The sequence below is a fragment of the Perognathus longimembris genome, chromosome 22 (assembly GCF_023159225.1).
Source record: "Perognathus longimembris pacificus isolate PPM17 chromosome 22, ASM2315922v1, whole genome shotgun sequence".
Lineage (NCBI taxonomy): Eukaryota > Metazoa > Chordata > Mammalia > Rodentia > Heteromyidae > Perognathus > Perognathus longimembris.
This window is the reverse complement of record NC_063182.1, coordinates 37,131,201-37,157,978: the sequence shown is the minus strand read 5'-3', so window position 1 is coordinate 37,157,978 and position 26,778 is coordinate 37,131,201. Positions and strand designations below refer to the sequence as shown.

The window sequence follows — 26,778 nt, the reverse complement described above, 5'->3', positions numbered from 1 at the left end:
GATTGCTACCTTGCTGCAATGTTTACTATGAAGTGTTTACTAACCTCAGTTGTTAAGTTACCAGCATCCTGGCTGCCACATCGCCAGGACCTGAACCTGCCCCTCTACCTCACCATCGAGGGAAGGAAGAGCCATCTGCGCTACCTTGAGCGACACCAGACTGGACCAGAATTCCTCTGTTTTTTATGGACTGACCCAGATAAGAGACCCTTCATTGCTTTGTGCCTGTGTTGTAATTGCTCATGTGTTACAGTTGCTCATGTTTGCATTTGCCTTGTATTACGATTGCTTATGCTCAGGTCTGTTTTATGCTCCCATTTACATCATGTTTACATTGCCCTGTGCTAGACACACGGGTCTCTTGTTGTAATAGATGGGCCAGAGCTGTCTAGTTACCAAGTGGCCTTTGGCCTTTAGCCATATAGGAACCCCAAGAGGCTTGTCACTCGACCCCTAGGACCTGCTGCTCACTGAGGTCCGCTGGCATGGGAAAAAATTATAAGGGCTTTCTTTCGAGTGCCAATCCTACTCTCCCCAAGGCCTCTCATCGGGCCCGCCAGCCCGGCAGGAAGGTCAGCCTGAAGAGCTAGGACGTTAGCCCAAGACGGGTAAGACTCCCCATGGGGGGGGGGACAACCTAAGACATGGCGCGCTCTCGAGAAGGGCGCCTCCTGCTGTTCGAAAAAAAAAATATATAAAAGAGGCAGATGTTGGGGTCCATCTTTCTCGCCTTGATGGAAGGGGCTTGATGCACCTCCCCCAGCCCTGGGGAATGCAGCCCTGCTACCCCCTCTAGATTGGAATCCAGAGAAACCGGTTGGGCCAACAGCCCTCCAACCTGCCAGCCAGCCAGGCGCCCACCAACCCCACCCGGGTTCGGTGCGCTCAAGTGACGCTAGCCCTTGGGGGTCAGGTGACAGCTCTTGGCCTATCGGAATCCTGGCCAACCCCCTTCCTTCGGAATCATCTCCCCTTGTCCTTCTCTCAATAAAGACAGTTCGCTCTCAGAAGCCAACTCCGTGGTCTATGTACGCTAGCTCCCAGGGAAGGATAGCGGCCACATTACCACGTAGGTCACGCGCGTGCCAGGCCGGACCGAACCCCCACGTCTCACTCTAATTTACCTGCTGATCGGGAGTTGGGGGAGAGGACGTTACGGAGGGCAGAAAGAGAGAAAAAAGAGTCCGAGCCGGGAGGGGAGAAAAAACCCCAACAGCTAACAGTATATTTCATTTCACTCATTTAAAATATATATAGTAAGAAAATTTTTATCTCTAATTTATTGGCATTATAGCTTTTTATTCTGAAGGAAAATGATATTATAATCAAATACCATCATATATTTCAAAGGTTTGTGGTGTTTTATTTCAATTGGTTATTGTCATGTGGGAAAATAAACAATTTGTCTCTACTCTATGCTTTTCATCATCCATTCAGAAAGAATATGTCTATATTTATTGCCAGTAATTTTTAGATAGGCAAAATCTGTCTTACAAAGCATATCACCTGCAAACCATTGTTCATCATTAATATTCTATGGACAAAAATTTTATATTTACCTTCATATGAAAATACCTTACATTAAATCTTATACACACACACACACATCACCAAAGAGAAATAATCCTGTCCTATGATAATTTTCTATGAGGCCAGTGTGTCTTGGGCCTCTCTACATTTTTAACTCAATTTAGCTTTTGGCCTACTGATTTTTAAAACTTTTTTGAGTTACTTTTTTACAATTATTTAATTTTTTTTTGTAGAGACAGGGAGTATAAGGAGAAAAATAGCTTATTATCTTCCCTTGAAAATGCATTCACGTTCTGAGGAGCCATGTATAATTACTTCTTTTTCTCAGCTAACGAAGAGTCAATGCTTTCCTTCCTCATTGGATCGACTTTGAAATGATTGACCTTGTGGTCATTTTCCTTTGGGATCCCTTCAGGATTGTGCTCTTGCCAGGGTGTGAGTCTCCGCATTGACTCCTCAACTGTAATGGGAGATTCAGCTATTTCCAAATACCAGGCTGGAAAGGATAGTCTGGCTATTACTCCGTCTATATGGCTCACCGTAATGGTTTGGGATTTATCCTCAAATTACTTTTTTTAAAGCACCTGAGTAGTATGTTACTGTTAGGTTTTTAAAGTAGGTAGCCGGTAAAGGAGAACACCACGCAGTATTCAGGCAGGAAAGAAAGTTTATTACCGAACTGCTGGCCTGTGGCCAAGATCCATGGATGGAGAGAAGGGAGAGAGAGACCCACACCCAGCCCTGCCTTATATCTAGGACAGGGGCAAGGGGTGTGGCCAGGTGGATTAGGATGTGACCTCAAGGAAAGGGGAAGTAACTGCCTCCAGGTCTGCAGGTTACCCAGGTAACTGGGTGGAGACTTAATGAGGTAGGGGCATCTACATGGAGCCCTCAGGGAGAGGACCTAACATTCCAGCCTTTTAATAGTTATGAAAAAGGGCGAAGAATCTCTCTGACTGGTTCCTGCTGGCAAGGGGTGTCAGCATTAGGGGTAAAAGACAGAAATGTGGCCCCTCCTGGAGAAGGTGAGCAACAGGGTCCCTTGGTGGTAGATGCCAGTCCTTGAATGAAGCCTGGAAGAAGTCTCATGAGGCAGGGGCTGTACCTTGTCAAGAATTGACCAAATACTTGCCAGAATTCTGCAATGACAAAACTCAGTAGATGTGATGAGTTTTAGCACAGATATATACCTAGATGGACATACTAACAAATGACATTTACACAGACATACACACTGTGCACATAGGTTTTATAGCATGCAAAAATGAATTTTAGCAGTAGACTCTTTTGGAATTCCAATAGTAACTGACTGGGTTTTTTTTTTTCCCAATATTTTTAAACCACGTGGTTTGTTAGAAAAACAATGTTGCTAGCAAACAACAATTTTCAGATTATAAAATGGAGAAACCATATTTTGATAAACTCCAGTGCGATGCAATGTTGAGGGGGGTGGCAGGAAAACGCAAACACACTAATAGAGAACACGTGGCATGGCATAATGGCGCCTGAGCTGATATCTGTGCTATAACTCATCACATCTACTGAGTTTTGTCATTGCAGAATTCTGGCAAGTATTTGGTCAATTCTTGACAAGGAACAGGTAAGCGCCAGTCCCCTTGGTCTCCTTGTTTTATTGGAAATCAAAAAGGGCTTTTGTGGCAAAGAAACCTTGGATTGCAATTCGAAGCCACTCAGGGCTGAAAATCTTCTCAAACTCCATCTCCCAACTAATCAGCGAAGAGCCAGGCTGGAAGCATGGCTGAAGAGACTGATCTCTAACCAGCCAAATGCTGGAAGTAGACCAGTGGCTCAAATAGAAGAGTACTAGCCTCGAGCAGAAGTACTCAGGGACAGTGCCCAGGCCCTGAGTTCAAACCCTGTGAATGCCAATGGGGGCAAGACATCCCACCAACAAGCACCTAAACCCCTGGGACTCAGCCAGTTCTGGGAATAAGGATAATGGAGTGGAGTAAGAGGAAAATGATCACATCCTAAATGGCGTCACTTTGTCTCGCCCTTTCAAAATTAATCAGAGCTGAGGGATGAAGAGATAGTAGCTTGTCCATCTATTGTCCATACCTGAATATAAGAACTAGCCAAATCATCCAATTTTTAATTTTGTGCCCTAAACCCCTCCTTTTGCCTTAATATTTTTTTTGTCCAGCCCCTGCCTCATGAGACTTCTTCCAGGCTTTATTCAAGGACTGGCATCTACCACCAAGGGACCCTACTGCTCACCTTCTCCAGGAGGGGCCACATTTCTGCCTTTTACCCCTAATGCCAACGCCCCTTGCCAACAGGAAGCAGCCAGAGAGAGTCTTCACCCTTTTTCATAATTATTAAAAGGCTGGAATATTAGGTCTTCTCCCTGAGGGCTACTTGCAGATGCCCCCACCCATTAAATCTCCACCCAGTTAACTGGGTAACCTGCAGACCTGGAGGCAGTTACCTCCCCTTTCCCTGAGGTCACATCCTAATCCACCTGGCCACACCCCTTGCCCTTGCCCTAGATATAAGGCAGGGCTGGGTGGGAGTCTCACTCTCTCCTCTCTCTCTCCCTTCTCTCCGCCCATGGATCATCTTGGCTACAGGCCAGCAATTCGGTAATAAACTTTCTCTCCTGCCTGAATACTGCGTGGCTTTCTGCTTTACCGGCTACCTACTTTAAAAACCTACCATATATGGTGCCGTGATTCGGAAGGGGCCTAAGAGTCAGGACAGGCAGAATTCCCATCTATTTTTCTTCTTTTTCTGGGAGTATCCCCACTCCTGAATGCCCTTTTTTTGTGAACAGAGCTGCTGCGAGATGCCACGCGGCACTTTTCACTAATACCATTGCTGGCCACCACACCCACCTCCACCTCCACACCACTTGTCTACCCTGGTGAGAGAAACTGCTGCTTCTCCATTTCTCTGCCCCTCCATCCACTGCTTCTGCCACTTCTGCCTGCCGCTTCCGCCCTGTAAGCTCATCCACTCACCAGGCGCCTCTCTCTCATGGTTTTTGGGTTTTGCATCACAGTCACATGTAAGCCAGGAAACTGCTAGCACGCCTCTTGGCAGTGCAATGAGGCCTGCTCAAAATACTCGCACAGATACAGTTTTTGCCACTGTAATGGTAAATGGTCAGAAGTCACTTATATTCAGGCTCTCTTTCTCTCTTTTCCTCTCTTTCTCTTCCTTTTTCTCCCTCTCTCTCTCAACTTCCTCCTTACTTGCTTACTACGTAAAATTCCCAAGTCGTACCATCGTTGTGTGCCTTGCTCACAAAGCTGCCTCTTTTCACAGACCTTCGAAAGTGAGGCTTGACCACCAATGTGCTTTGTCAGCAAAGATATCTAAAAGTTCTTTCCTCTAGCATTGACCACGTGGTGGATATTGGGTTTAACAGGCATCAGCTCAGGGGCTATTATGCCATGCCACATGTTCTCTATTAGTGTGTTGTGTCCTCCTGCCATCGACCTCCACACGGCACCATATAGGTTAGGTTTCTAAAGTAGGTAGCCAGTAAAGGAGAACACCATGTGGTATTCAGGCAGGAGAGAAAATTTATTACCGAACTACTGGCCTGTGGCCAAGATGATCCATGGCTAGAGAGAAGGGAGAGAGAGAGAGACCCCCACCCAGCCCTGCCTTATATCTAGGGCAGGGGCAAGGGGTGTGGCCAGGTGGATTAGGATGTGACCTCAGGGAAAGGGGAAGTAACTGCCTCCAGTTGTGCAGTATACCCAGGTAACTGGGTGGAGACTTAATGAGGTGGGGACACCTACATGGGGCCCTCAGGGAGAGGACCTAACAGTTACCATGTGATGTGGAACAATATATAGCAAATCAAAAGAGGTCCTTTTTAAAGAAGCAAGTGAACATCAGATGGTGTGAATTAAGAGACCAAAAAACAGAAAACAAAATAGAAGTCATATAGTAGCCAAATAGTCATCAGACATTAAGACTATTAAAAACAGCTTGTAATTAGATTTTGTACTTTTACATTTAACAAATAACATTCCTCATTTTACAAAGGGATATATTAATATGAGTATGTGAGATTTGGGATACTGTGTCGTCTCCAATAGAGCAATATCCACAAAACAATTTCATCCAAATCTCTGCATTTCCTTAAGTTATTCCACTTCATCAACATAAAAGCGATTCAAGTTGAAATTATGAAAGCAAAATTTCACCCAAAAGTTGAGCAAAATCTAGATAAAACTCCTCCCTCTCTGATTTGTTAATACTTAGCAAATAAAAATAAAACCAGAATATTCTAATCATTGATTTAAAAAATACGGTATTTCCACACAGATGGAAAAGCTAAGCTCAAACTCATACAATACTGGTGGCTTAAATTTTAAGGAGACTTAAATTTTAAGAAAATAAAAGCTGTTGAAAATAATAGCTCTTGCTATTGAAAATGCAGCCTTTGGGCAGCCCTCTGTCACCTTGCCATAAAGCAGTGTGATATTCCACTGGAACTAAATTAAAAGGTGTGGCTGATCTATCATATTTAGCAGCACTTAGAGGAAGCACAAGAGCTTCTGGGGCATGGATTAAAAAAGGAAGAAATGCTTTAACTCTGAGGATCCTAATGAGGGTAGAATATAAGACCTTTTAAAATTGCAAAAAATTGCTAAAGCAGCCCATTTTCTTAAGTTGATGGCTAAATGTTAAAATGTTATTTTTCATATCCTTTATAGTCATGTCACAATACATTTAACAAAGGTTGATTAGGTTTCGGTGAAAATTATCTTCCAGAATAGGTCCCTCCCACCCCGAGATTGGGGATAAATAACTTTACTACATTTAGTATATATGGTGCAGAATTTCATGCAAATAAAAGTGTGCCAGCAGTGTGATAATATAAACATATATACACAAAAATGACAAACACTCAAACTTGTGGTGCTTAGATCATTGCAGCTTCTAGGGCCCAGTTTCGTTTACGGATTTAAAAACAAAACATAAAAAAAATAAAAATGTTGTGCCTGATATGAAAATAAATAAATAAATAAATAAATAAATAAATAAATAGGAAGAAAGAGCCAGGAACTGAGTGGTTCATGGCTATAATCCTATTTCCTCAGGAGACTGAGATCTGAGATGTTCAGTTCAAAGCCAGAATGGGCAGAGGAGTCTGTGAAACTCTTATCTCTAATTAATCACCAAGAAGTCTGAAGTGGATGTGTGGCTCAAGTAGTAGAGTACTAGCCATGAGCAAATAAAAAAAGCTCAGGGACAGTAAACAAGCCCTTAGATGAGATTGCAAAATTAGTGCTGAAAACAAAAATTAAAGGAAAATCCCTGTGTGCTTTGTACGTAGACATTCACACACAGTGAGACCAATGGAAGATACTCCTAGGACAGGAAGACAAAGGAACAATAGCTATGTGCATCCTATCATATAAAATGCTATTTACTGAAATGAATTCAAGTAAATGCATCAACGGTTTGCTTTTCTTGGTGGCTGTTTTTGTTTTCTTTCCCTTTGGTCTTGTTCTTTCATTTATTGTATTTAAGAGTGTAATTGGGGCACAGAAATGGAGGGACCAAGTATAAACAAATGAAGAAGTGGTACTCACTGGACACTGTGTTGAAAATTAAGGATAAAAATTGTGGGTGGAGATGGGAGGGAAAAAAATGGGACAGAGAGATGCATGGGGTGACAGTGTCTCAAAAGGAATGTACTCTTTCTAAGATTTTTGTAACTCTAACCACTTTGTACACCACCTTTACAATAACAATAAAACAATGCAAAAAAAAACAAAGAAATAACATCTGGCTAGTAAAAACAAAATTCCTAACCACTTACTGTCAACAGTCTGCCTTCTGTGTGTAGCCACAGTAATGATACATCGAGTCCATTTTTCTCCTTCTCTTTGTCTCTGACATCTCTGTCTGTCTGTCTATCCTCTCTCTCTCCTTTTCTATCTCCCCTTTTTCATTCCTCACCCCCATCTCTTTTTCTCTTGGTACTCTTCTTTCTCCCTTTTCACCCTCACTTTATTCATGGTAAAACTACCCTCAAGAATAAACGACCAGGCCTTTATCATGTGAAATGAAAAGCATCCTCATCCCACTCTGATTTCTTGAGGCTATCTTGGTAATATCCTGCTGCTGCCCTTCTGGGTGCCTGGAAACACTCCTGGGATGGATGAGGCACAAGAAGAGAGAACTTACCAGTGTTATGTGTCATTATGTGTACACCTGGCCCTTCACCTAGGACGTAGCTCAAAAGACACTAAGAACAGGGGATAAATATTAAGTACATAGTAAATAAAAGGAATGGAAAACACACAAGAAAAATTGTAAGCAATAGGCCCTTATTCATTGAAGAAAATTTTCCATATTATATACAAACATAAGACTGGAAAATTACTATAGATTTAGTTCAGAAATTGTATATAGTATTCAAATATAGGAGTTTAGTCTTAACAATGTTTATTTCTCCTTCTATGATTTTTATCCCTGAAGCCATGCAAACAATTTCTATCTGGCCTTATCAAGATGATGTAGCACTTGGGGGAAAAGATGCAGCCCAGGAGCCCTGCACTGGAAGCCAAGATGGAGAAGACCTCCACGGCCACCATGACCTTGCCCTGGGCACTGTGGTAGACAGGCAGGAAGGTGAGCCACACACTGCAGAACACCAGCATGCTGAAGGTCAGGAACTTGGCTTCATTGAAGGTGTTAGGCAGGTCCCTGGCCAGGAAAGCCACAGTGAAGCTGGCCAGGGCCAGGGAGCCCAGGTATCCCAAGACACAGTAGAAGGCAGTGAGGGAGCCCTTGTTACACAGGATGATGATGTGTCCATGTTCAGCGTATGTGTCTGTGTCAATGAAGGGAGGAGAGGTTCCCAGCCAGAGTCCACAGAGAGTAACCTGGATCAGGGTGCAGATGGGAATGATGAAGTTAGGAGCCCCTGATACCAGCAGCCACCTCATCCTTCTCCCTGGAGAAGTGACCTTGAAGGCCAGAACCACCGTTACCGTTTTGGCCAAGACAGTGGAAACAGCTACAGTGAATGCAACTCCAAATGTGGTTTGCTGTAGAATGCAGGTGACTGTGTTGGGACGGCCAATAAAGAGCAAGGAACAGAGGAAGCAGAAGATGAGGGAGATGAGCAGGATGTAGCTGAGAGCCTGGTTATTTGCCTTGACAATCGGGGTGTTGTGATGTTTTACAAAGACCCCAAGAACAAGTGCTGTGAGTGTAGATAAGCAAAGAGCAATGCAGGCCAAGGCCATCCCCAAGGGCTCTCCATAAGCCAGGAAGCTTTCAGCTCTTAGGAGGCACTGGTTTCCCTCTGTGTTGGCATACTGGTGATCTGGGCATTTCACACAGTCCTCCATATCTGGTGAGGAAGACAAGTTACCATTATTCCCTTTTCACTACTTAAAAGGACACTAGGAAATCCCTACTTAGAAAAAAATTCTGACATATCAAACATGACTAGCACAAACTTCATATGACCAAGTATTAACAGACATGTTTAGTATTATTTTTATAACTTCATCATGTTTCTACACTTGTTTCTACAAGTCTACTTGAAACTATTTACTTGCAACCAATACCATTCATATTCTTTCTTGCCATTCCTAATGTCCTAATAATAATTTCATACATCTCTTCATGCTTCCATAATAATTCTCAGCCTTTCTGTGTACAACAATGTCCATATATAAAATGACTAGAAGACCTGACATTTTTCTGTGTGTCTCTGTGCAATACAGAGAGTAGCACTGTGGTCCTTTCTTGTCATTGTGATATTTGCTTCTCCTACTCACCTGTAAAGCACTAGGGAACAGAGAATGTAATCATTCATTGAAGTTATACAGTCATGCCATGCACAACATTTGTACCTAACCAGAACACTTGCTCTGTTTTAAGAACAGTTCTGGGCACTAGGAAATGAAGATCTGTGTTTTCTTTATAATGTAAAAGCAAGTTTGTCAAAGTTGTAGACCACATTCTTAAAAAGATTTTGCACTTCATATGATAGAAAATACACTAACATTACTGAGTAGTTAAATAGACATGCATGCAATATACTAGAAAAAGTTAATCCTATACACAGTTCAGACAGAAAGCAGTATCATCCATTTTTGCAACTAAATTACTACTAAGTGAGTGAAGGAGGACTTTGACTGCAATCCTAATACACAACTTTTGTAGTGATTTGCATGGTTTGTGGGGCACTAGGAGAAAACAAGTATTTCTCCCTCTGCCGTGAACTTACCTGTCCCATTGGTCATCTCATTCTCTGTGCAAGGAATGCAATCAAAGCAGCAGGCAGCCTTTCCCTCCTGAGGGTATTTCCTGAATCCAGGACCACAGCTCTCACTGCACACAGAATGAACAGGCTGAGGAACATCAGATATGTGTCAGAAACTGTTTAGGCTTTTCCTAACATTCCAAAAGTTCCCTTATTTGAACGACTTCAGTTCTTTAGCATAGTATTATAAATGTACATAAATCCAGTCAGTGGGTTGAATGCTGCTATGGATTCCACATCATGTGATGACAAAAGGTTTATGTGCTACCTCATTCACTGATTCCTCTCATGAAAGATACCTAAGTAGCAGCTTAGCTAACCATTAAATGAAACCACCAGAGAAGGGAACCAAGTAAACCTTTCAAACACACAAAGCAATTAATTGGGTACTTCATCGGTGTTAGAACCCTGCTAAGAAGTATGCAATTTGTATTTTACGACAATATTCAAAATTCACGTTTAGAAATAAACTGAAATTTTCTTGGAGGGTGATGATCCTGGATCTTGAACTCAGTGTCTAAGCAATGTCCTTGAGCTGTTTTTGTTTAAGATTAGTGATCTGCCACTTGGTCCACAGCTCTAGCTTAGGTTTTTGGTGGTTTAATGACATAGAGTCTCACAGATTTTTTGCCTGGTGGGGCTCTAAAAGGAACTATGTGAGATCTGAGGATGTCAGCCTCCTAAGTAGATAGGATTAGAAGCATGAGCCAGAACCTACAACTTCTTTTGTGGTGGTTAAAACAAGATAAGAGTCTCACAGGTGTTCCTGCTTGGCCTGACCTCAAACCAGGATATTCAGAACTGAGTAGCTAGTATTAAAGGAGATAGTTGCTGGCATTCAATTAGATGTTACATTTTAAGTATGAATTTCACTTACTTATCGGTTCTTAAAATCATTTGAATTAAATCCAACCCACCTCTGTAGTTCCTATGGCCCACTCTACCATATCTTCAGATAAAGACAGTTGATGGTCATGTAGAGGAAATGGAGAAAATTTTCCTATGTTCACCTCAAGATCAAGACCTTCTGGAAAATTCCAAATATTCACAATGTCATACTCTGCCTCCAATTTTCTTTTGTCCTCTAAGATTACCCGATCTCCAGCAGGATTCTGAAACTGGGTATTCTTCAGAAAAGGGTGCAGCTACAAGAGATACATCATCTTATGTTGACGTATACCCCAGTGGTTAGACAGAAAGCCAAATTCAGAAAAGCTCCTTAGTGTCTTTAATCTCTAATTCATAATTCAAGAAAGGCACAGACACCTGATAAAGCACTCCAGAAGAAAATATTTGGAGGAATAAAAATAGTTTTCCTGAGTACCGGTCACTCAGCAAAGTCCTGGAAGGCTTCTTTTCAAGAAAAACCTATTTCATTTAAATAATCATAAATGCAGCAATTTAGAGATGGCTAGTTAGAGTTTTCCACAACAACGAATTCTATTAGTGTCTATAGTTATAGTTTCAGCTTGTGCAAGTTTTATTACCGAAAGGAGGATGAAACTAGGTAACTTATTAAAAATATAGATTATTTTGCTCAGCAGGTCATGCTTAGAAAGTCATAGAGAAAAGGTGCTTATAACTTACCAAAACATTACGTATGTGTATGTGCAGGTTATTAGTAACTAGAAGAATGTACAAAAATATGGAATTAATATCTTCTTTGTTACTGGCCTGTACTCCTAAGAACACAGGAACACATGTCTAGAGAACCTCAAAGATATTTACAGAAATATAATTACTTTAATTTGGGGAACATAAGTAAAATATTAAATTTCATGTGGTAAGAAGTTCCTCCAGGAATTGACTGTGCTGATGGTGCGTGCCATCAGAAACAGAAGGCCTTACCTGTGCAGGGGAAGGCACTGTCCCTTTCCTATTTCCCATTGTTTGTACTTCTGTTTGATTGAGAAGCATCTCATGGAGAGCCTGGGCCACAGCATACACAGCATTGTATATATTGTAACTGTCTTCAGACATAGTCATGTCAAAAATGTGCCCAGGCAACCAATCCAAGGAGGCATCATGAGGACAGTTCTCCCACGTTACACAGTCAGAATCAGAATCTGAGCAATTGAAAGACAGAAACCACAGCCGAGCAAGGAAATAGTCTTGTGGGTATGTGGAAGGGTTCACTGCCTTGACAAAATCTGTGAATCCAGAAACATCTGGGTGATGGTGTGAGAAAATGAGAGGTACATGCAATGAACCTAGCATGAAATATCTCTTCCTGATGGTTAAATCCCACTGTGAGTTCAGGATACAAACTTTACCTTTTATTAACAGTTGCTCAACACACCTCATTAAATCTAGTAGGGATTCATTATCACCATATATGATGAGGACATTTGCTGAAGATTTATTAATCTGGTTATGAAGGGACATGACTTTGAATGCGTATGGTGCAGCATGGGTTGGAATCGCTACCTCAAAGGCTATACAAACTCTGTTCTTGGCCATCTCTTTTTTCAATGCAGGAAGAATCCACAAACCATTCTCATCTACTAAGGTAAACAGATCCACCCAGTTCCAGTTGAAGTGAAGCAGTAAGGAGACCATGGCAGTGGCTATCGATGTGTCCTTCTGGGCCATCTGATACAGAGCAGGAAACTTGTTATGGTCACTCAGGACATGATTAAAAGGCCCAAAGGTAAGCTAAAAATTCAAAATTGAATGGCCCATGAATGAGAATATTACCATCTATCACAATCTCTATGGTGAAGTATATTAAGTAACCAGTAAAATTAGGTGGAAAGCCATTTTTTTCATTTAATTTTTTAAAATTGTTTTTAATAGTTGTACAATGTACTGATACAATTCCTTTGATCTCTGTCATTATTTCTATCTATAATTGCTATCTATACCAACCACACCCATTCCACCTTTCCTAAGTCAAATTTTACATGGGTACATTAAATATTGGGTTGTATTTTCCCATCTACTTCCACTCCCCATTTCTCTGCTCTTTTTCACTCACAGTTAATATCTATCACCCTCAAACAGGATAGGCTTCAGCTTTCCACTGTTCATTTATTTTTGTACTGTCAGGGATTTGGTCAGACAATACATCATGGAACTCTATCCCCTTATATAGCATAAACTAGCCAGATGGATCATGCATATACACATATGGCTTTGTATGTATTCCATATGGATTTCATTTTTCATGGTCATGTTTTAAATCTAACTTTCATATATGAGAGAACGTTTGGTCTCTTTCTTTCTAAACTTGGCTTCATTCAACATAATATCCTGCATGAGTGTGTGTTTGTGTGTGTCCAAGCTAGCAAGTAGAGTGCAATGAACTCAGTGCCTCATGCACTAACTTGAATTTTTCACTCAAGGCTAGCACTCTTCCAACTGAACCACACATGTCACTTTCTGATTTTTTTTTTTTTTTTGGCCAGTCCTGCGGTTTGGACTCAGGGCCTGAGCACTGTCCCTGGCTTCTTTTTGCTCAAGGCTAGAACTCTGCCACTTGAGCCACAGCGCCACTTCTGGCCATTTTCTGTATATGTGGTGCTGGGGAATTGAACACAGGGCCTCATGTATAGGAGCCAAGCACTCTTGTCACTAGGCCATAGCCCCAGCCCCCACTTTCTGCTTTTGGTTGGGTAACTAGACATAAAAGATTCTTGATTAATGGGGATTACACTCATGAGCTACCAGCACACTCATCAACGTATCTCCACACGTCAAAATCATTTGCTAAAATCATTGTTAAAAACCTTTGCCTGCTCTAATTTCTCTGTCATCTTTTCTACAGATGGAGCTGTAAATATAAAATTATTTTGAACTCTATTTTTTATATATCACAAAATTCAATAGGCTCATGAACCCAGTATCTTCCTATCATTCTTTTCTATCACCTGAAACGGAATCAAATTAGACATTCATTTAATATCGCTCCACTTTCTCATCCTCACCTGTGGGTACCTGTAGAGGCCTAGCAATGTTCCAGACTGGGCAGATGTTAATCCTGACAGTCCTGTCAGCACTGCTATGGATTTGCTCTCTCTCATACAGGAGTAGTTTGGACTCTCGTACTTGGCAAAGAGGCAAATGAAGGGATTTTTAAATGCTAGCCAATTCCCATGTTGGATATCATAGATATGAAATCCCAGAGTCAAATTGTGTAAAAGATGAGAATTTTTGTTGATTTCTTCAATGGCAAAAGCCAAGGATAATACAAACTGGTAGTTTTTGAAGATAAACCTATATAATGAGCATAGAAATTTAGGAATTTAGGAGGACTATTTCACAACATACGGCTTCAATGGATGCAATACTTGCTGATTTTTTTTTTTTTTTTTTGGCCAGGGAGCAGATTAAAACATTGCATTGTACATGAGATAATATTTGGTTTGTGGACCATATCTGACATGAAATAATGACACAGTGCTTAGTTTGATATAGTAAGTTCTTGTCTACAATAAAAGACACTGAGACACAGAGAAAGAGATAGAGAGAGAAAGAGAGAGAGAGAGAGAGACAGAGGGAGAATGTGTCCCTGTGTGTATGTAGATATGTGTGTGTGTGCACGTGCGTGCGTGTGTGCGTGAGCATGTGTACATTCTGGGGCTTGAAAGCAAAGCATGGCCACTTTCCTTGAAGTATTTTGCTCCAGGCCAGCACTCTGTTGCTTGAGCCAGTGCTCCACTTCCAGCATTTGGCTGGGTAATTGGAGATAAAATTCTCAAGGACATTCATGTCCAGATTGGCTTCGACACTCAATCCTCAGATATCAGCCTTTTGCGTAGAGAGGAATACAATCATGAGCCACCAGATTAAAATAAGAATTTGAATCAATTTCCTCAAAATATGTGTCATAAAAGAAAAATTTTCATACCACAGGCCAGTGTGGAAGGAAATGTGTCTGTAACCTTTTAGTACAGAATTCCTGCCACTGACTCAGGTTGTCTGTAATAACATCACTTCATAATCAAGCATGACAGCTGAGATTCAGAAGATACAGAGATGATGGCATGAAGTGAAGAACTTACAGCCCTGGAAAGGAGAAGCTACACTGAATGAAACAAGAGTCTTCAACTGACAGGCAGAAAGTCACTCAGGAGTACTTGCAAAATAAAATATGAAACTGAGCTGTTTCTGGTACACTAGGAATAGGAGGTCAGGGTAGAGAAGACAGCAAATATTGATGTGCACGCCCAAGTTCCCTCAGCCATTGCCAATCCTGAAAACAAAACAGTAAATGGAAATAGAATGATGAGTTACTTACGGCTTATTGTCTTCTTTCCTGGAAGCATCACTGTTACTGACATCTGTTCCTAAAGTGTAGAGAGGGAAAAATCCAGCAATCAGCACATCTCCATCCATGTGTGCTCGCTGCTTCATTGTAGAAAAGCAGCTAGTGCCAGCCAAGGACTTGAGAAGAAGGGGAAGCTGGAGAAGAATGAGTATGAGCATCAAAGGGCACATCACAGAAGCATCTGCCAGGCTGAAATTCTGCCTGGAAGTAAAGCGTTCAGTCCCAGGTATGTATATTCACATATGTCTGTATGTAGGCATACATGTCTTTTTATTGGCAGAAGATTTACACTGCAGCCCATGTTCTTTCATCAAAACCTCTTGTGAATCCCCAAGGAAGAATGTGTCAAACTCTTCCCGGAGGCTCTGCATCTGAGGCCTTGCTTCCAGGAGAAAAACACGAGTTTGAAAACATGTTTGCCTATTTTTCTTCTTCACCACAGGTGGTATGTTTTTTCTAAGATCACAGATAGAGAAGCCCCAGGGATGAAAGTTTTCTTTGTTAAATTTGGGTCGGCATCTGTGTCATGATACTATTTGCATGATAGGCATTTGGGAGGATGCAACTAGATTGCCTCAGAGGATGCTATTTTTCATGTGCACAGTGAAATGGGAAGAAACACTTCTACACCATGGAGATGTCCACCCAACATATGAGGGGATCATACCCATGTGGTCAGTGGACACACCCACTATGCATTACAGCCACAGAGCACTGCTGGTTGATGCAAGCAGGTGCCAGCAGGTATTCCATATGCAGAGGCCTCTACAAATGTACTCACTTCCTGTTGCCTAAGGAAGTTAAGATGCTGATGAATCCTGTCATCAATCAATGCCAACACAAAGTGTCACACTTCCATTCTGAACTTTCACCTTCAAACAGGGGGAATTTTTGTCTAAATATTTTAATAAAGATCAAGTTATTTTCATGATGCACCTCTCCGAGAACACGTGGTAAAGATGCCATTCATCTCTATCATAAGCCCTAGTCAATAGGAAAAACAACTCTCTGTTTTCTCTTGTTGAAATATAACACACTTCCATGTAGACACCTCAAACGCCCCAGAGAAATGGGCCATTGTATATCATTTCGGCAGTAGGGTCATTTTCATCTAATTAGCCATTTTCACAATATTGCTCTTGGGTATCCATGAACATGAACTGATGTAGATGTTCCCAGTGACGGGTAAGGCAGGCTAGGGGACCCATCCTACCTATGACAGGCGGGTTCTCTTCTTTAAACAACGATGGGGGAGATGTTGGGAGCCAACAGCCTGCCTTCTGGCTATACTGTCAAGGGTGTGCGAGGTCATGGCTTAGGGAGACAAAAACAAAGTTCATCCTAACCTCTGGCTAAGTTGTTATCTCAAGGACATGCAAGGACATAGTTTACTTGAAGGACAGTACTAATCCCGAGATGTTTTATTATGTCAAGAAGAGTCTGTTTTATGTAAAACATTCAACCATATCTTGTTTTACTGCCTGTTGTAATCTACCAATTTCAGGGCCTTCCTGTTTTCTTAATTCTTGACCAATCATATGCTATTCCCTGATTCCTAAACTGCATATAAGCTGGAAGTAAAGAATAAAACATGGCTGCAGTCTTGAGTTACAATCTCGAGCTGCAGACCTCCTGTCTTCAGAGCAAAGCTGAAGGCCCTGTCTTAGGCAGGTCAAACTGGGGACCCCCTCTTACCCGTCTCTGGCTGCAGTTCCTCTCAGGGGAAATTCATTTACTTGGAGCTTGTTCTTATGCAACTGGCTGGCTAAACTCATAAAAGAGTTTTGCAATAAACGTACAATGCATGGAAGGCATAGGAAAACCATCAGCAAAAATATCCCTGGGCTGAGCAATGTCTTTAGCAGCCCCTTAACATTCTGCCTGGTCTTTCTTAATGGCTTCCATGTCTTTGGTATAATTTTTTCTTAGGTCCTGTCTGGATTTCTTTACTTCATTAATTTGGTTCTGAGTGCTGACTCTCAATCTTTTAGCTGTATAGGTATCTTTTCATAGGAGTCTTTTTCCTTCTGTTGGAGTTTGTTTATCTTTCTATTTGTGGAAACCATGAATTCCTCTAGTAATTTACGGTTGACTTCCTGGTGTTCACGTATTACTTTTGGGCTCTCCTCGTGCTCTAGAATACTTGTCTGAAGAGTCTCAAACTTTTCATTTATCATTTTTATCAGCAGAGTTTGTAGAGCATTCTGAGGGTTCTCCTCTAGGTATTTGACTACTCTGTTTCCCGATTATCTTGAGTGGGAGATGAGATTCCCTGACTTGCCATCTTTCTTGTGCTTCTTCTGCAAAATTGGATTGGGAATGCCAATGTACTAGCACCTGTGAGCACCGTTTAAGACCCATAGCAAACCTTACCAAGCCCTGTTGTGTAAATCTTAAGGTTCACAATCATATACAGATAACTTCTCTCTTTTTTTGTATATAAAACAGATTTGGTGTCCCCACAGAATACAATTGTAATATGAAATCCAACCCTGTTCCTGTATTCAGCAGCTAACTATATACAATAATACATGTATAATTATATAGCCATGAGCAAATTTGTGATTACATTTGGTTCTTTCTGGACTGATGGCATTACTCTATGAACCGCTTTGACTCACTCAGATTGAACAAGGTTAACCTCTATCTAGCCTGCCAATAACCAGGATTCAATGGATTCTGGAGATCCTGGAAGTTAATTTAGGAGGGTAAGCTAGGATTAGTGAAGAGAATGGAGTAAAAGGAATGGGAGATGAGGATTTTTACTTAGTTTCAGTGAAATGTAAAGGAGGAAAAGAGTTGAATAGGAAGAACAAAATTAAAATAATAATATGACAAAGGGTCAACAAAAAAGAGCAAAGATATTAATCAAGTGAAAATAATTTTCAAGAAACCATGTGATAAGAGAAACAAAGAAAAAAAATTTAAAGAGAATAAAAAGCACCAAGAACAAACAAACAAAGAGAAAAGGAGTCTTCCTTGTTTGGGTGGGCTCTTTCCAGCCTCTGGTTTCCTTGTTATGGTCTAAGATATGTTTTCCTGTGGCTTGGCTGGTTTGATTTGCTTTCAGTTTGCAGAGGGTGGGTCTGCTCTGACCCTCCTCTCCGGTTAGTTAAACCATAGCACTATGTGGTTCTCACAGCTTACAGGTAGGAGTTGGGTGCCTTCTGTAGTTGGTAGATGCTGAACTCCTCCTGTCTGCTGTGGGGCTGTGGCTTTTAACTCCCGGCTGCTGGCTATACTGCTGGAGTCAGCAGGGTGGGGAGCCTCTGGCTTTGTTTACCTAGAGCTGAGAGCCACTGGCCCCGGGAAACTTCCTTCCACCTGTGTGGAGAGACCTTCTCCTGTGCGGAGCTGGCTCCAACCATTCAGTTTCTCTTGCCCTTTTCAAAGAGGGCCCCATTATCCTTGCTTTCTCCTGGCCTGCTTTATTTCCAGTCTGCTCTGGCCCAGTCTATGCCAGCGTCAAAGATGGTGCTTCTCTCTGGTGTTGAGGGAATGGCTACCTTCCAGATGCTGCTCTGTGGGCACAAGTGAGAATGTCTTTCGTGGGGTACTCATGCTTTCTCTGGAATTTTGGCCCGTCTGTGCTCAGCCTGCGATCTGCATCTGTCTGCCCCCATCTGGAGAATTTCTTCCTGGTTGCCGCTGTGTGCTGCAGTTGCATGGAGTGGGAGGTGCTCCACGGGGGTGGGTATGGAAGTGGGAGCTGCCCAGAGCTCATATCTGTTTTCTCAAGCCAGCTGCCTCGATTTTTCCTTTCTGACCAGAATATCTATACTGTTATAACTTACTTGGGCTGTCTCTCTAGGAGTAAGTTTCTCTGGAGTAGTAAAACTGGGTTCGCTGAGGGAGTTTAGATAGGGCTCTGCTGCTCCTCTGCCATTTTCCTGGAACACCAGTTTATATCTCCATTAAAATCTTAACAATTGTTTACCTCAACCCCGAGTTAATCCCTTTTACAACCTACAGCTGTATACAATTATCACCCAGATATTCCCTTTAACAACTTAACGGTTGTTTACCAAGGTCCCCAAGATAATACCTTTAACCATTTAAGGGTGTATACCATCACCCCCAGGTAAATCCCTTTAAAACTTAACAGTTCTTTAACATCATCCCCTAGATAATCCCTTTAAAACCTTGACAGTTGTTTACCAAGTTCCCCAAGATAATACCTTTAACAACTTAACAGTTGTTTACCACCATCCCCTAGGAAAATCCTTTAAAAACTTAACAGTTGTTTACCTCATTCCCAAGATAATCCCTTTAAAAACTTAACATTTGCATGCCATCATCCCCTAGGTAAATCCATTAAAATCTTAAAAGTTGTTTTCCTCATCCTTGAGAAAATCCCTTTAACAACCTACAACTGCTTACAATCATCACCCAGATATTCCCTTTAACAACTTAAGAGTTGTTTACCATAACCCCCAGGTACATTCTGTAAAAATTTAACAGTTGTTTACCTCATCCCTGAGATAATACCTTTAAAAAGTTAACAGTTGTTTACCCTCATCCCCTACATAAATCCATTAAAATCTTAACAGTTCTTTACCTCATCCTTGAGATAAGGTGATAAAAGGTCTTATTCTTCATTACTATGTGGAACCAGTGAAATTAATTTTATTGTGTCTCAGTCCTAAGTACATGATTCTTTTTCCTAGCATTTCATTTCTAGTTGTAACAATTCAAAATTTGGCTTTTCTTTTAGAAATTGTTAACAGTAGATATACTCATATAAATAAAACATTATTGTCATTGGCAGGCACTGGTAACTCATTCCTGTAATCCTAACTATTCAGGAAGCTGAGATCTGAGTATTTTACTCCAAAGTCAGCCTATTCAGGTGAGTCTGTTAGACTCTTATCTACAATTAACTGTCAAAAAAAAAAAGACCCAGAAGTTAAGCTGTAGCTTAAGGGGTAGATCTCTAAATTTGTGCAAAAAGACTAAGGGATAGAATCTATACCTGAGTTCAAGCCCCAGAACTTAACATAAACAAAAAGAAACACAAAACACATTATGTGTTCTCTTCAGTAATTTCTAACATAGACATGAGTCCTAACACCAAAATATTTGATTTGTTAGATTAATCAAATCTAAATTAGGTGTACATTTGGTAATTTTATTTTGTTTTTATTTACATCTTTTTACAACAAAATCTGTATAATTCTCTCAAAACTGTTTTCAGATTGGCTAATTCTCCATTTAGCTGTTTCTAATTTATTCTTTCATCTTTCCGTAGAACTTTAAATATAGTTAATTTCTCAGATGTAGTTTAGAATTTGTTTCTGATAAATTCCTTAGAGTTTTAAGTGTAATAATTATTGTTCCTCATAAATTTACCTTGTTTTCACTGCCAAACCTAATGTATCCAACTTGATTTTTGGGATTCCTGAAGTCCTCAATTGAGAATGTTAGTCAATAAAAGGATATTCCTTCATCCTTATCAGAAACTAAGATTTGTTTTTCACCTGGGATCTTTTTTGTAAGTTCACATTTATAAGTGAAATTTCCCTGGTGTGCAGGAAATGTAAATTCAGTCCCCAGATCAATGAGGAAAGAGAAAAATTAATAGCATCATTTTCCCTACATTAAATCTACAAAGTATATTCTGTGAGTAATACATTTATTCCCATGAGGACAGCTCTTACCCTAAAACTCTTACTGGTTTTCTAGCACCTAGCAAAAAGTCCTAGCATCTAGCAAAAGTCCTGGATTTCTGCAGCACATTTAAATCACTTTTTTTTCTTTTATCTTTTTCTCTCTTTTTTTTTTCCCTTTCTGTCTGTGTGGCCCAGAGATTGAACACAAGGCCTCATATACACTAGACTATAACACTCTAAGCCACATACTTAGCCCAGACATTCTCAGACTTTAATACTCTTCTTTACCAAGTTCTTGTGTGCTGTTTTCCTCCAAAGTTCCCCTTCTTTTGCAAGAAGCAAATGCGTCTAACAAAGTCAGTCTCCATATTTATTGATCACTCTGCTCTTTAAGGGGTTTGGAAGCCCGTGGAAATGTCCATTGCTTTCTTGCAAACCCAGAAAAACATCTAAAATCTTAGAGCTATAATTTATCCAGCATTTGTCTATTTTATTCCAAAAAGGCAATTTTGAAGAGTTATACTATGATATTGATAGAAATACAAACCTAAGAGCCTATGGCATTTCTTAAATACTATATAAGAGCACATATGTTGATAAGACTTGATATATGTCATCTAAATCATGGAATATACGTTGCTAATAAAGCACTATATGTCCATCAAAAGATCTGGATTAAACAAGATCATTTTTTAAGTTATTTCATTCAAGGTAAGCAAACATGCATGTTGTTTGTTTTCAGGAAACAAGAGAAGTATGCAAAAGCAGTTTCATGAATTTCAGCCTTAGGAAATATGGCTCAGTCTGTACCTGCTGTGCAGAATAATAAATGCATTTATATGGTTAAAAAAAACACTATATTTTTCAGAACCCCTTCATTTTCTGGAGTATTTCTAATTCTTTACTTTGCCCTAAGTCTCCCCAACTTCATCTTAAACTTGGTTGGAAATTACAGTGCTGACAGGTCTGATAGGATTAGAATGCTGGCACATGGCTAATCCAACTGTTTCTTTTAGCCCATTCAGCTCATGTGGCTATAATATCACCTGCCTCCTTCTGCATGCCTATTAAAAAGTGCAAATAAATCCTGGATTTCTCTGACATTAATGGTTATGGTGTCTGTCTTTTGTTCTATCGTAGCTCTGCTTCTAATTCCATTTAAAGTGTGGTCTTCTGAAAACTTTCAGTTTCTTAAACACAGCTTTCCTCCCCTCCACCCCCCGCTGTACAACTAGGATACTTATCTGGTTTCACTTCATGAGCATGGCCCATCCACAGCCTGCAAGGATTACATGATTTATGGTGAAGTCGTAATGAGGCAATTTGAAACTAGAGCCTCACCTATGACATACTATTAACATAAGCAAAGCCTGAAAGTTTGGGGGTTCTTTTCTAAGTCTGTTTTCCATGAAATTTGGTAAGTGCAAAACATAAAGCTATCTAATAACACAAATAGAAGAATAAACCACATATGAAAGTTGATGTGTACCACTAAAGTAAAAAGACTTATTCAATCAAGTAAATACTTAAATTTCATATTTATTCAAAACAGGATGTATGGAAGTTTGTTATGCTATGTGATTGTTGGATCCGAAGGTTGACTTTACTAAATGTTACTTTTCATGTTTTCATATGAGAAGAGAGTTTTTGTCTTCTACAAGAAATTTCTGACGATGCCACATCTGCAACTCTATAAGCAGAAGTCTTTCCATACACCACAGACTTCTAGCAAAGAGCACTTTATATGAAGCCCTGAGACAGACTCTGCATAACCTAAATCTTCTGATATTTTAGAGTCATCTTTGTTTTAACCACATAATAAATCATGAAAATATAATTCTACTAACTTCATAGAATTGTCATGTACAAAGTGTGTATAAGAATTTCATGTGCTCTATCTCTATACCCATCTATCTATAGTCTGTCAATACAGAGGACTTATGGTTGCTGGGCTTGCTTGCTTGCTTGCTCATAACTGGTGCTCTGCCACTTACACCACACCTCCAACTCAGTTTTTGCTGATTATTTTGGAAATAGAGTCTCAAAGACACTTCTGCATTCTTGCATTGATTGCAAGGTATCAGCAATATTGTTATCTGTGAACTATCCTTTGTTCACTATTTCTATACCTGTATTACAAGACTGGACTCTAATTTTGTATTTTCATTTTGATTAACCTGCTTCCTAATCATTTCTGTGTTTCATTTTGTTTCTATTATAGGATTTTCAGAAAACAATATCTACATCCAAGTCCCATTCAATTTATGTAGTATCTTCAGTATACGTGTAGGCTGAGATATTTGTCTTGTGATCAAGTACAAGTATCATTTAACCTATTATTAATTATTTCTGAAATGAAACTGATTTAATTTTAAGATATTCTGTGAGTTTTCTTGTGAAATACTACTGCTTTTGCTGTGAGAATCCTTGACCATCTCCCTTCAGTTTGCATATGAGAAGCCTTGAACACGCACCTGTACTAAGCAACCTGCTCTTCATTGGCTACATGTGTGCTTGTGTCAATGGAGAAGTGACCTCAGTTACAGGCAAAGATGGATGGGTATTTGGAAGTTTATGGCCAAAAGGTTTACTAGAATACAAAAATCTATGAATTGGATTCCTTTGATTTCTTTCCTTCCATTTTTCCCTTTCCCTTCTTATTTCCTTTCTTTTTCCTTCCCTCTTTCTTTTCACCCCTTTTTTCCTCCTCCTTCCCACCAGCTCGCTCTCTCTCCCCCATTTTCTTATAGGTGGGGGGGAGGTTAAAAGTGCCTTCTGTAGTTTTTCTTTTTTTCCTTTTTCCTATTAAGCATTTAAATTAAGTACTAACTCACTTTGTGAAGAGTGCTATTTTCTGTCAGTTGGGTAAATTACTTAATTTTTCTGAGACTATTTCTTCATTTTAAGTAATGCTATCTCATTAGTAAAATTAAAATAGAGCACAAGGATCCAGTCCTTGTTGATAGACTATCCCAGATGAACCGTTAGCATCTCTGGCAGAAAATAACCACTTTACTCAAAGTATATTCATGGGAAGAGTATGTATACAACCAACACAACATTTTAACACTATGGAAATGCCCTTCAAGATCCTTGAATCATCTATTTATAATGAGTTGCCAAACACTGACAGAAAAATAAAAGTAGCCTTAAAGACTATACTGCCTATTTACCTAGGTACCCAAAGTTCATTTTATAAATCACTTAATAATATTTATACCCCTTTTTAATAAGCAATCATATGCACTTTAGTATCTTCCTTCTCTCAAATATATATCTTTGTCAATGTGTACATGTGTGCACACATGTCTATAATACATATATGCATACGTATTTTAAGTATAAACAAAATAAATATTACATGGACACATCCAGCTGCTGCCTAATCATTTGTAGGAAATAAAGTAACTGAATTTTTTCTCTGAAAATGTCTCAGGTATTGTGGGGCACCGGCTTGCAGCTTCAGGAGGCGGTCCTAGCTGGACCCATCTCTTCTACAGCTCTGGGGCTGCTAGCCCCGCCTGCCTTCTCTGGTCCGGAACTGGAAAGGCGGCTCTAACCAGCCCCGCCTCCCACTTCAGACCGCATGTGCGCCAAGATGGCTGAGGGTGATGAACCCAGAGGTGGTCCTGGGGGCCGTGATGACTGCCCTTAGGGGAAGTCCCATGACATCACTCCTGATGGACAGCTCAGGCATCAAATCCCAGCCCCTACATAGGTGCACGTACCCCTCCCCTTCCGCTGCCCTCTGACCAGCGTAAAAGAACAGTTTATTTTCCCAAATAAACGAGTCTTAGCTCTGACTGGTTCCCAGGCTGCCTGTGTGTCCTCTGTGGAGAGGGGGCCTGGGTGGCGGTCTGTCAGCCCTCTTTTTCTCTTCCTGGTCCATCTGGGTGGGGCGTGTTTTCCCATCTCTCCTGCAGGACAAGAGAGCCTGGGACGCTAAAAACCCTCGACAAGGTATTATTTTATTTCTCTAACCTTTTACGCAATTTTCTCTCTAGAGCATTTAATGAAACTTCTCTGACAATGACATAGAGACCATTTCCAGACCATTAGTAGTTATTCTCTCCTTATTACGGTCTACATCTTACCTGACATTTTAGCCATTTGCCTATCTTAAAACTCTCTTTCCTGAAACGCTTCCTTGGCTGTTTTGCCCCCATTCCTGTATGCCACCATTTTTTCTGTTTTCCTTGCTGAGACCACATCTGCTCCAATCTCTTGATATTGGATTTCCACAGGATTGTTTTCAGACCCTCTCAACTTCTTTAATTGTATTTTCTCCTAAAGTGATCTCATCTGCTCGTTTCTTTGATGTGCCACTTACATATGATATTGACACTGAAATCTGTGAAAGCAGACCCAATGTATCTATTGAACTGCAAATATATAGAAACACAAGCTACATATTTGACCACATTGATTTGAAGGCTTAACCTGACGTATCTAACATATCTGAAACACTCTCCAGTACATTAACACCGCATTATGCACCTGGTGTAGGCTCACAACCAATGAGTCATCCCAGTGTTTATCTTTTTTTCACCCAACATCTCCACAGGTGCAACCAAGACTACTCTATCATTCAACAAAGAAAACTCAGATCCATCTACAATCTACAGTATGTATTTTTCACTCAAGTTTAAGGTGCTGAAGTTTCTTATCTATACTACTGTAGTAACTGACTAGTTCAGTTTATTACGGTCCATTTCTACCTTAGAATCAGGGCACTACAGAGACATTTTATATGAACAACCCTGAACAAGGGCATTTCACACAGGACTGAATCATTCCATAGTTTCCCAATTCCATTGGAAAACATCTGTTTTGACTGATTTTCTCACTCTCCTTGATTGTGAAGACTCCCGATTCACACATTGGATTTGTCAGTGCTATTTCCTCAAACATAAATTATCACACACGCACACACACACACACATCTATACACCTATGTCTATACACAACTCTTTCTTGTGATCTTTGCTTAAGTGTCAAATGTCCAAAGAGCCTTTCTCCAATTGGCCATCATTGTCTCTTTGTCCACCAATTTGTTCTTTAAATTCCTTACCCATTTATTTTTATGAATTATATTTTTGTTTTGTTTTTTTTTTTTACTCTTTAATTATACAGGCTTCATAGAAGTATCAACTGTTGTGTTTTATGTGTGTCTGTATGTAGATCAATGCCCAAGCATATGCTTGGCATTTCCAACCTCTTGGGAAAGAGGTTGGAATGTGAACAACAAAGAGGGATGCTCTTGGATATTGCTGAGAGTACAGAACTGAACAAAACAAATAATGACACTGTCTTCAACTATGGAAAACATTGGTCATTTTCTAGCATAAGACCCTTAATACTGTGGTTACATCCTATAATCATGACTTTAAAATAAAGCTATTCACCATTTTACATAGATCAAAAGTATGTTTTCAATACTGCAATATGGATCTATCTTTAAACAGACTCACTTCATCTGCTTCTATAATTATCCCTCAATATAAATAGCTAGACAGATATTCATGTATTATTAAATAATCCAGTCTGTCACAATCAAAACAAAAAATATACATATAGAATTATCCATGATTTCTGATCTATAATTCTTAGACTTTTATTCACTCTATATTATCGTCTCTTCTTTAGAATAGTGCATGACAATATTTATCTATAAGTGTATTTTTATAAGAATATTTATGATAAATATTGACAAGTGAAAAGAAATATTTTTTTGTTAATCATAGGGCATGAACTCCGGGCCTGGGCATTGTCCCTGAGCTCTTCAGTTCAAGGCTCAGGCTCTATCACTTTGAGCAACTTCCCATTTTCTAGTGGTTAATTGGAGATAAGAGTCTCATGCACTTTCCTGTCTAGGATGGCTTTGAACCATGATCCTCAGATCTAGCCTCCTGAGTAGCTAGTGTTACAGGCATGAGCCACTGGCACCTGATGAAAAGAGATAATTTGACTTATGGAATGGCAATCATTTTGCACAAATACTTAACACAATTTAATATAAAATGAAAGGGAGTTGCAATACAAAAAACTCCACAGTTAGAGTGCTTGCCTAGTATGCATGAAGCCTTGGGTTTGATTCCTCA

At 40.1% G+C, this 26,778-nt stretch overlaps 1 protein-coding gene across 1 annotated transcript; it reads right to left on the bottom strand.

The window, feature by feature from the left end:
- Positions 1–7,955: 7,955 nt before the first annotated feature.
- LOC125339964 (vomeronasal type-2 receptor 116-like) lies at positions 7,956–24,843 on the bottom strand. The gene is made up of 9 exons (XM_048331320.1): positions 24,772–24,843; positions 18,863–18,958; positions 17,155–17,215; positions 15,331–15,450; positions 13,726–14,018; positions 11,648–12,454; positions 10,717–10,944; positions 9,764–9,887; positions 7,956–8,878 (listed from the first exon to the last, which is right to left on the bottom strand). The coding sequence occupies exons 1-9, from the start codon at positions 24,841–24,843 to the stop codon at positions 7,956–7,958; spliced, it is 2,724 nt and encodes a 907-aa protein (XP_048187277.1).
- Between the last annotated feature and the right edge of the window lie 1,935 nt (positions 24,844–26,778).

What these genes read in the sequence shown, in the direction of transcription:
- LOC125339964 (XM_048331320.1), bottom strand. Translation starts at nt 24,843, where the DNA reads ATGGGGGCAAAACAGCCAAGGAAGCGTTTCAGGAAAGAGAGTTTTAAG. An exon ending in CAGTGCCTTCCCCTGCACAG is followed by an intron (nt 10,945 to 11,647) that starts GTAAGGCCTTCT and finishes TATCTCTTGTAG; the next exon opens with CTGCACCCTTTTCTGAAGAA. An exon ending in TGAGATGACCAATGGGACAG is followed by an intron (nt 8,879 to 9,763) that starts GTAAGTTCACGG and finishes CTTCCTCACCAG; the next exon opens with ATATGGAGGACTGTGTGAAA.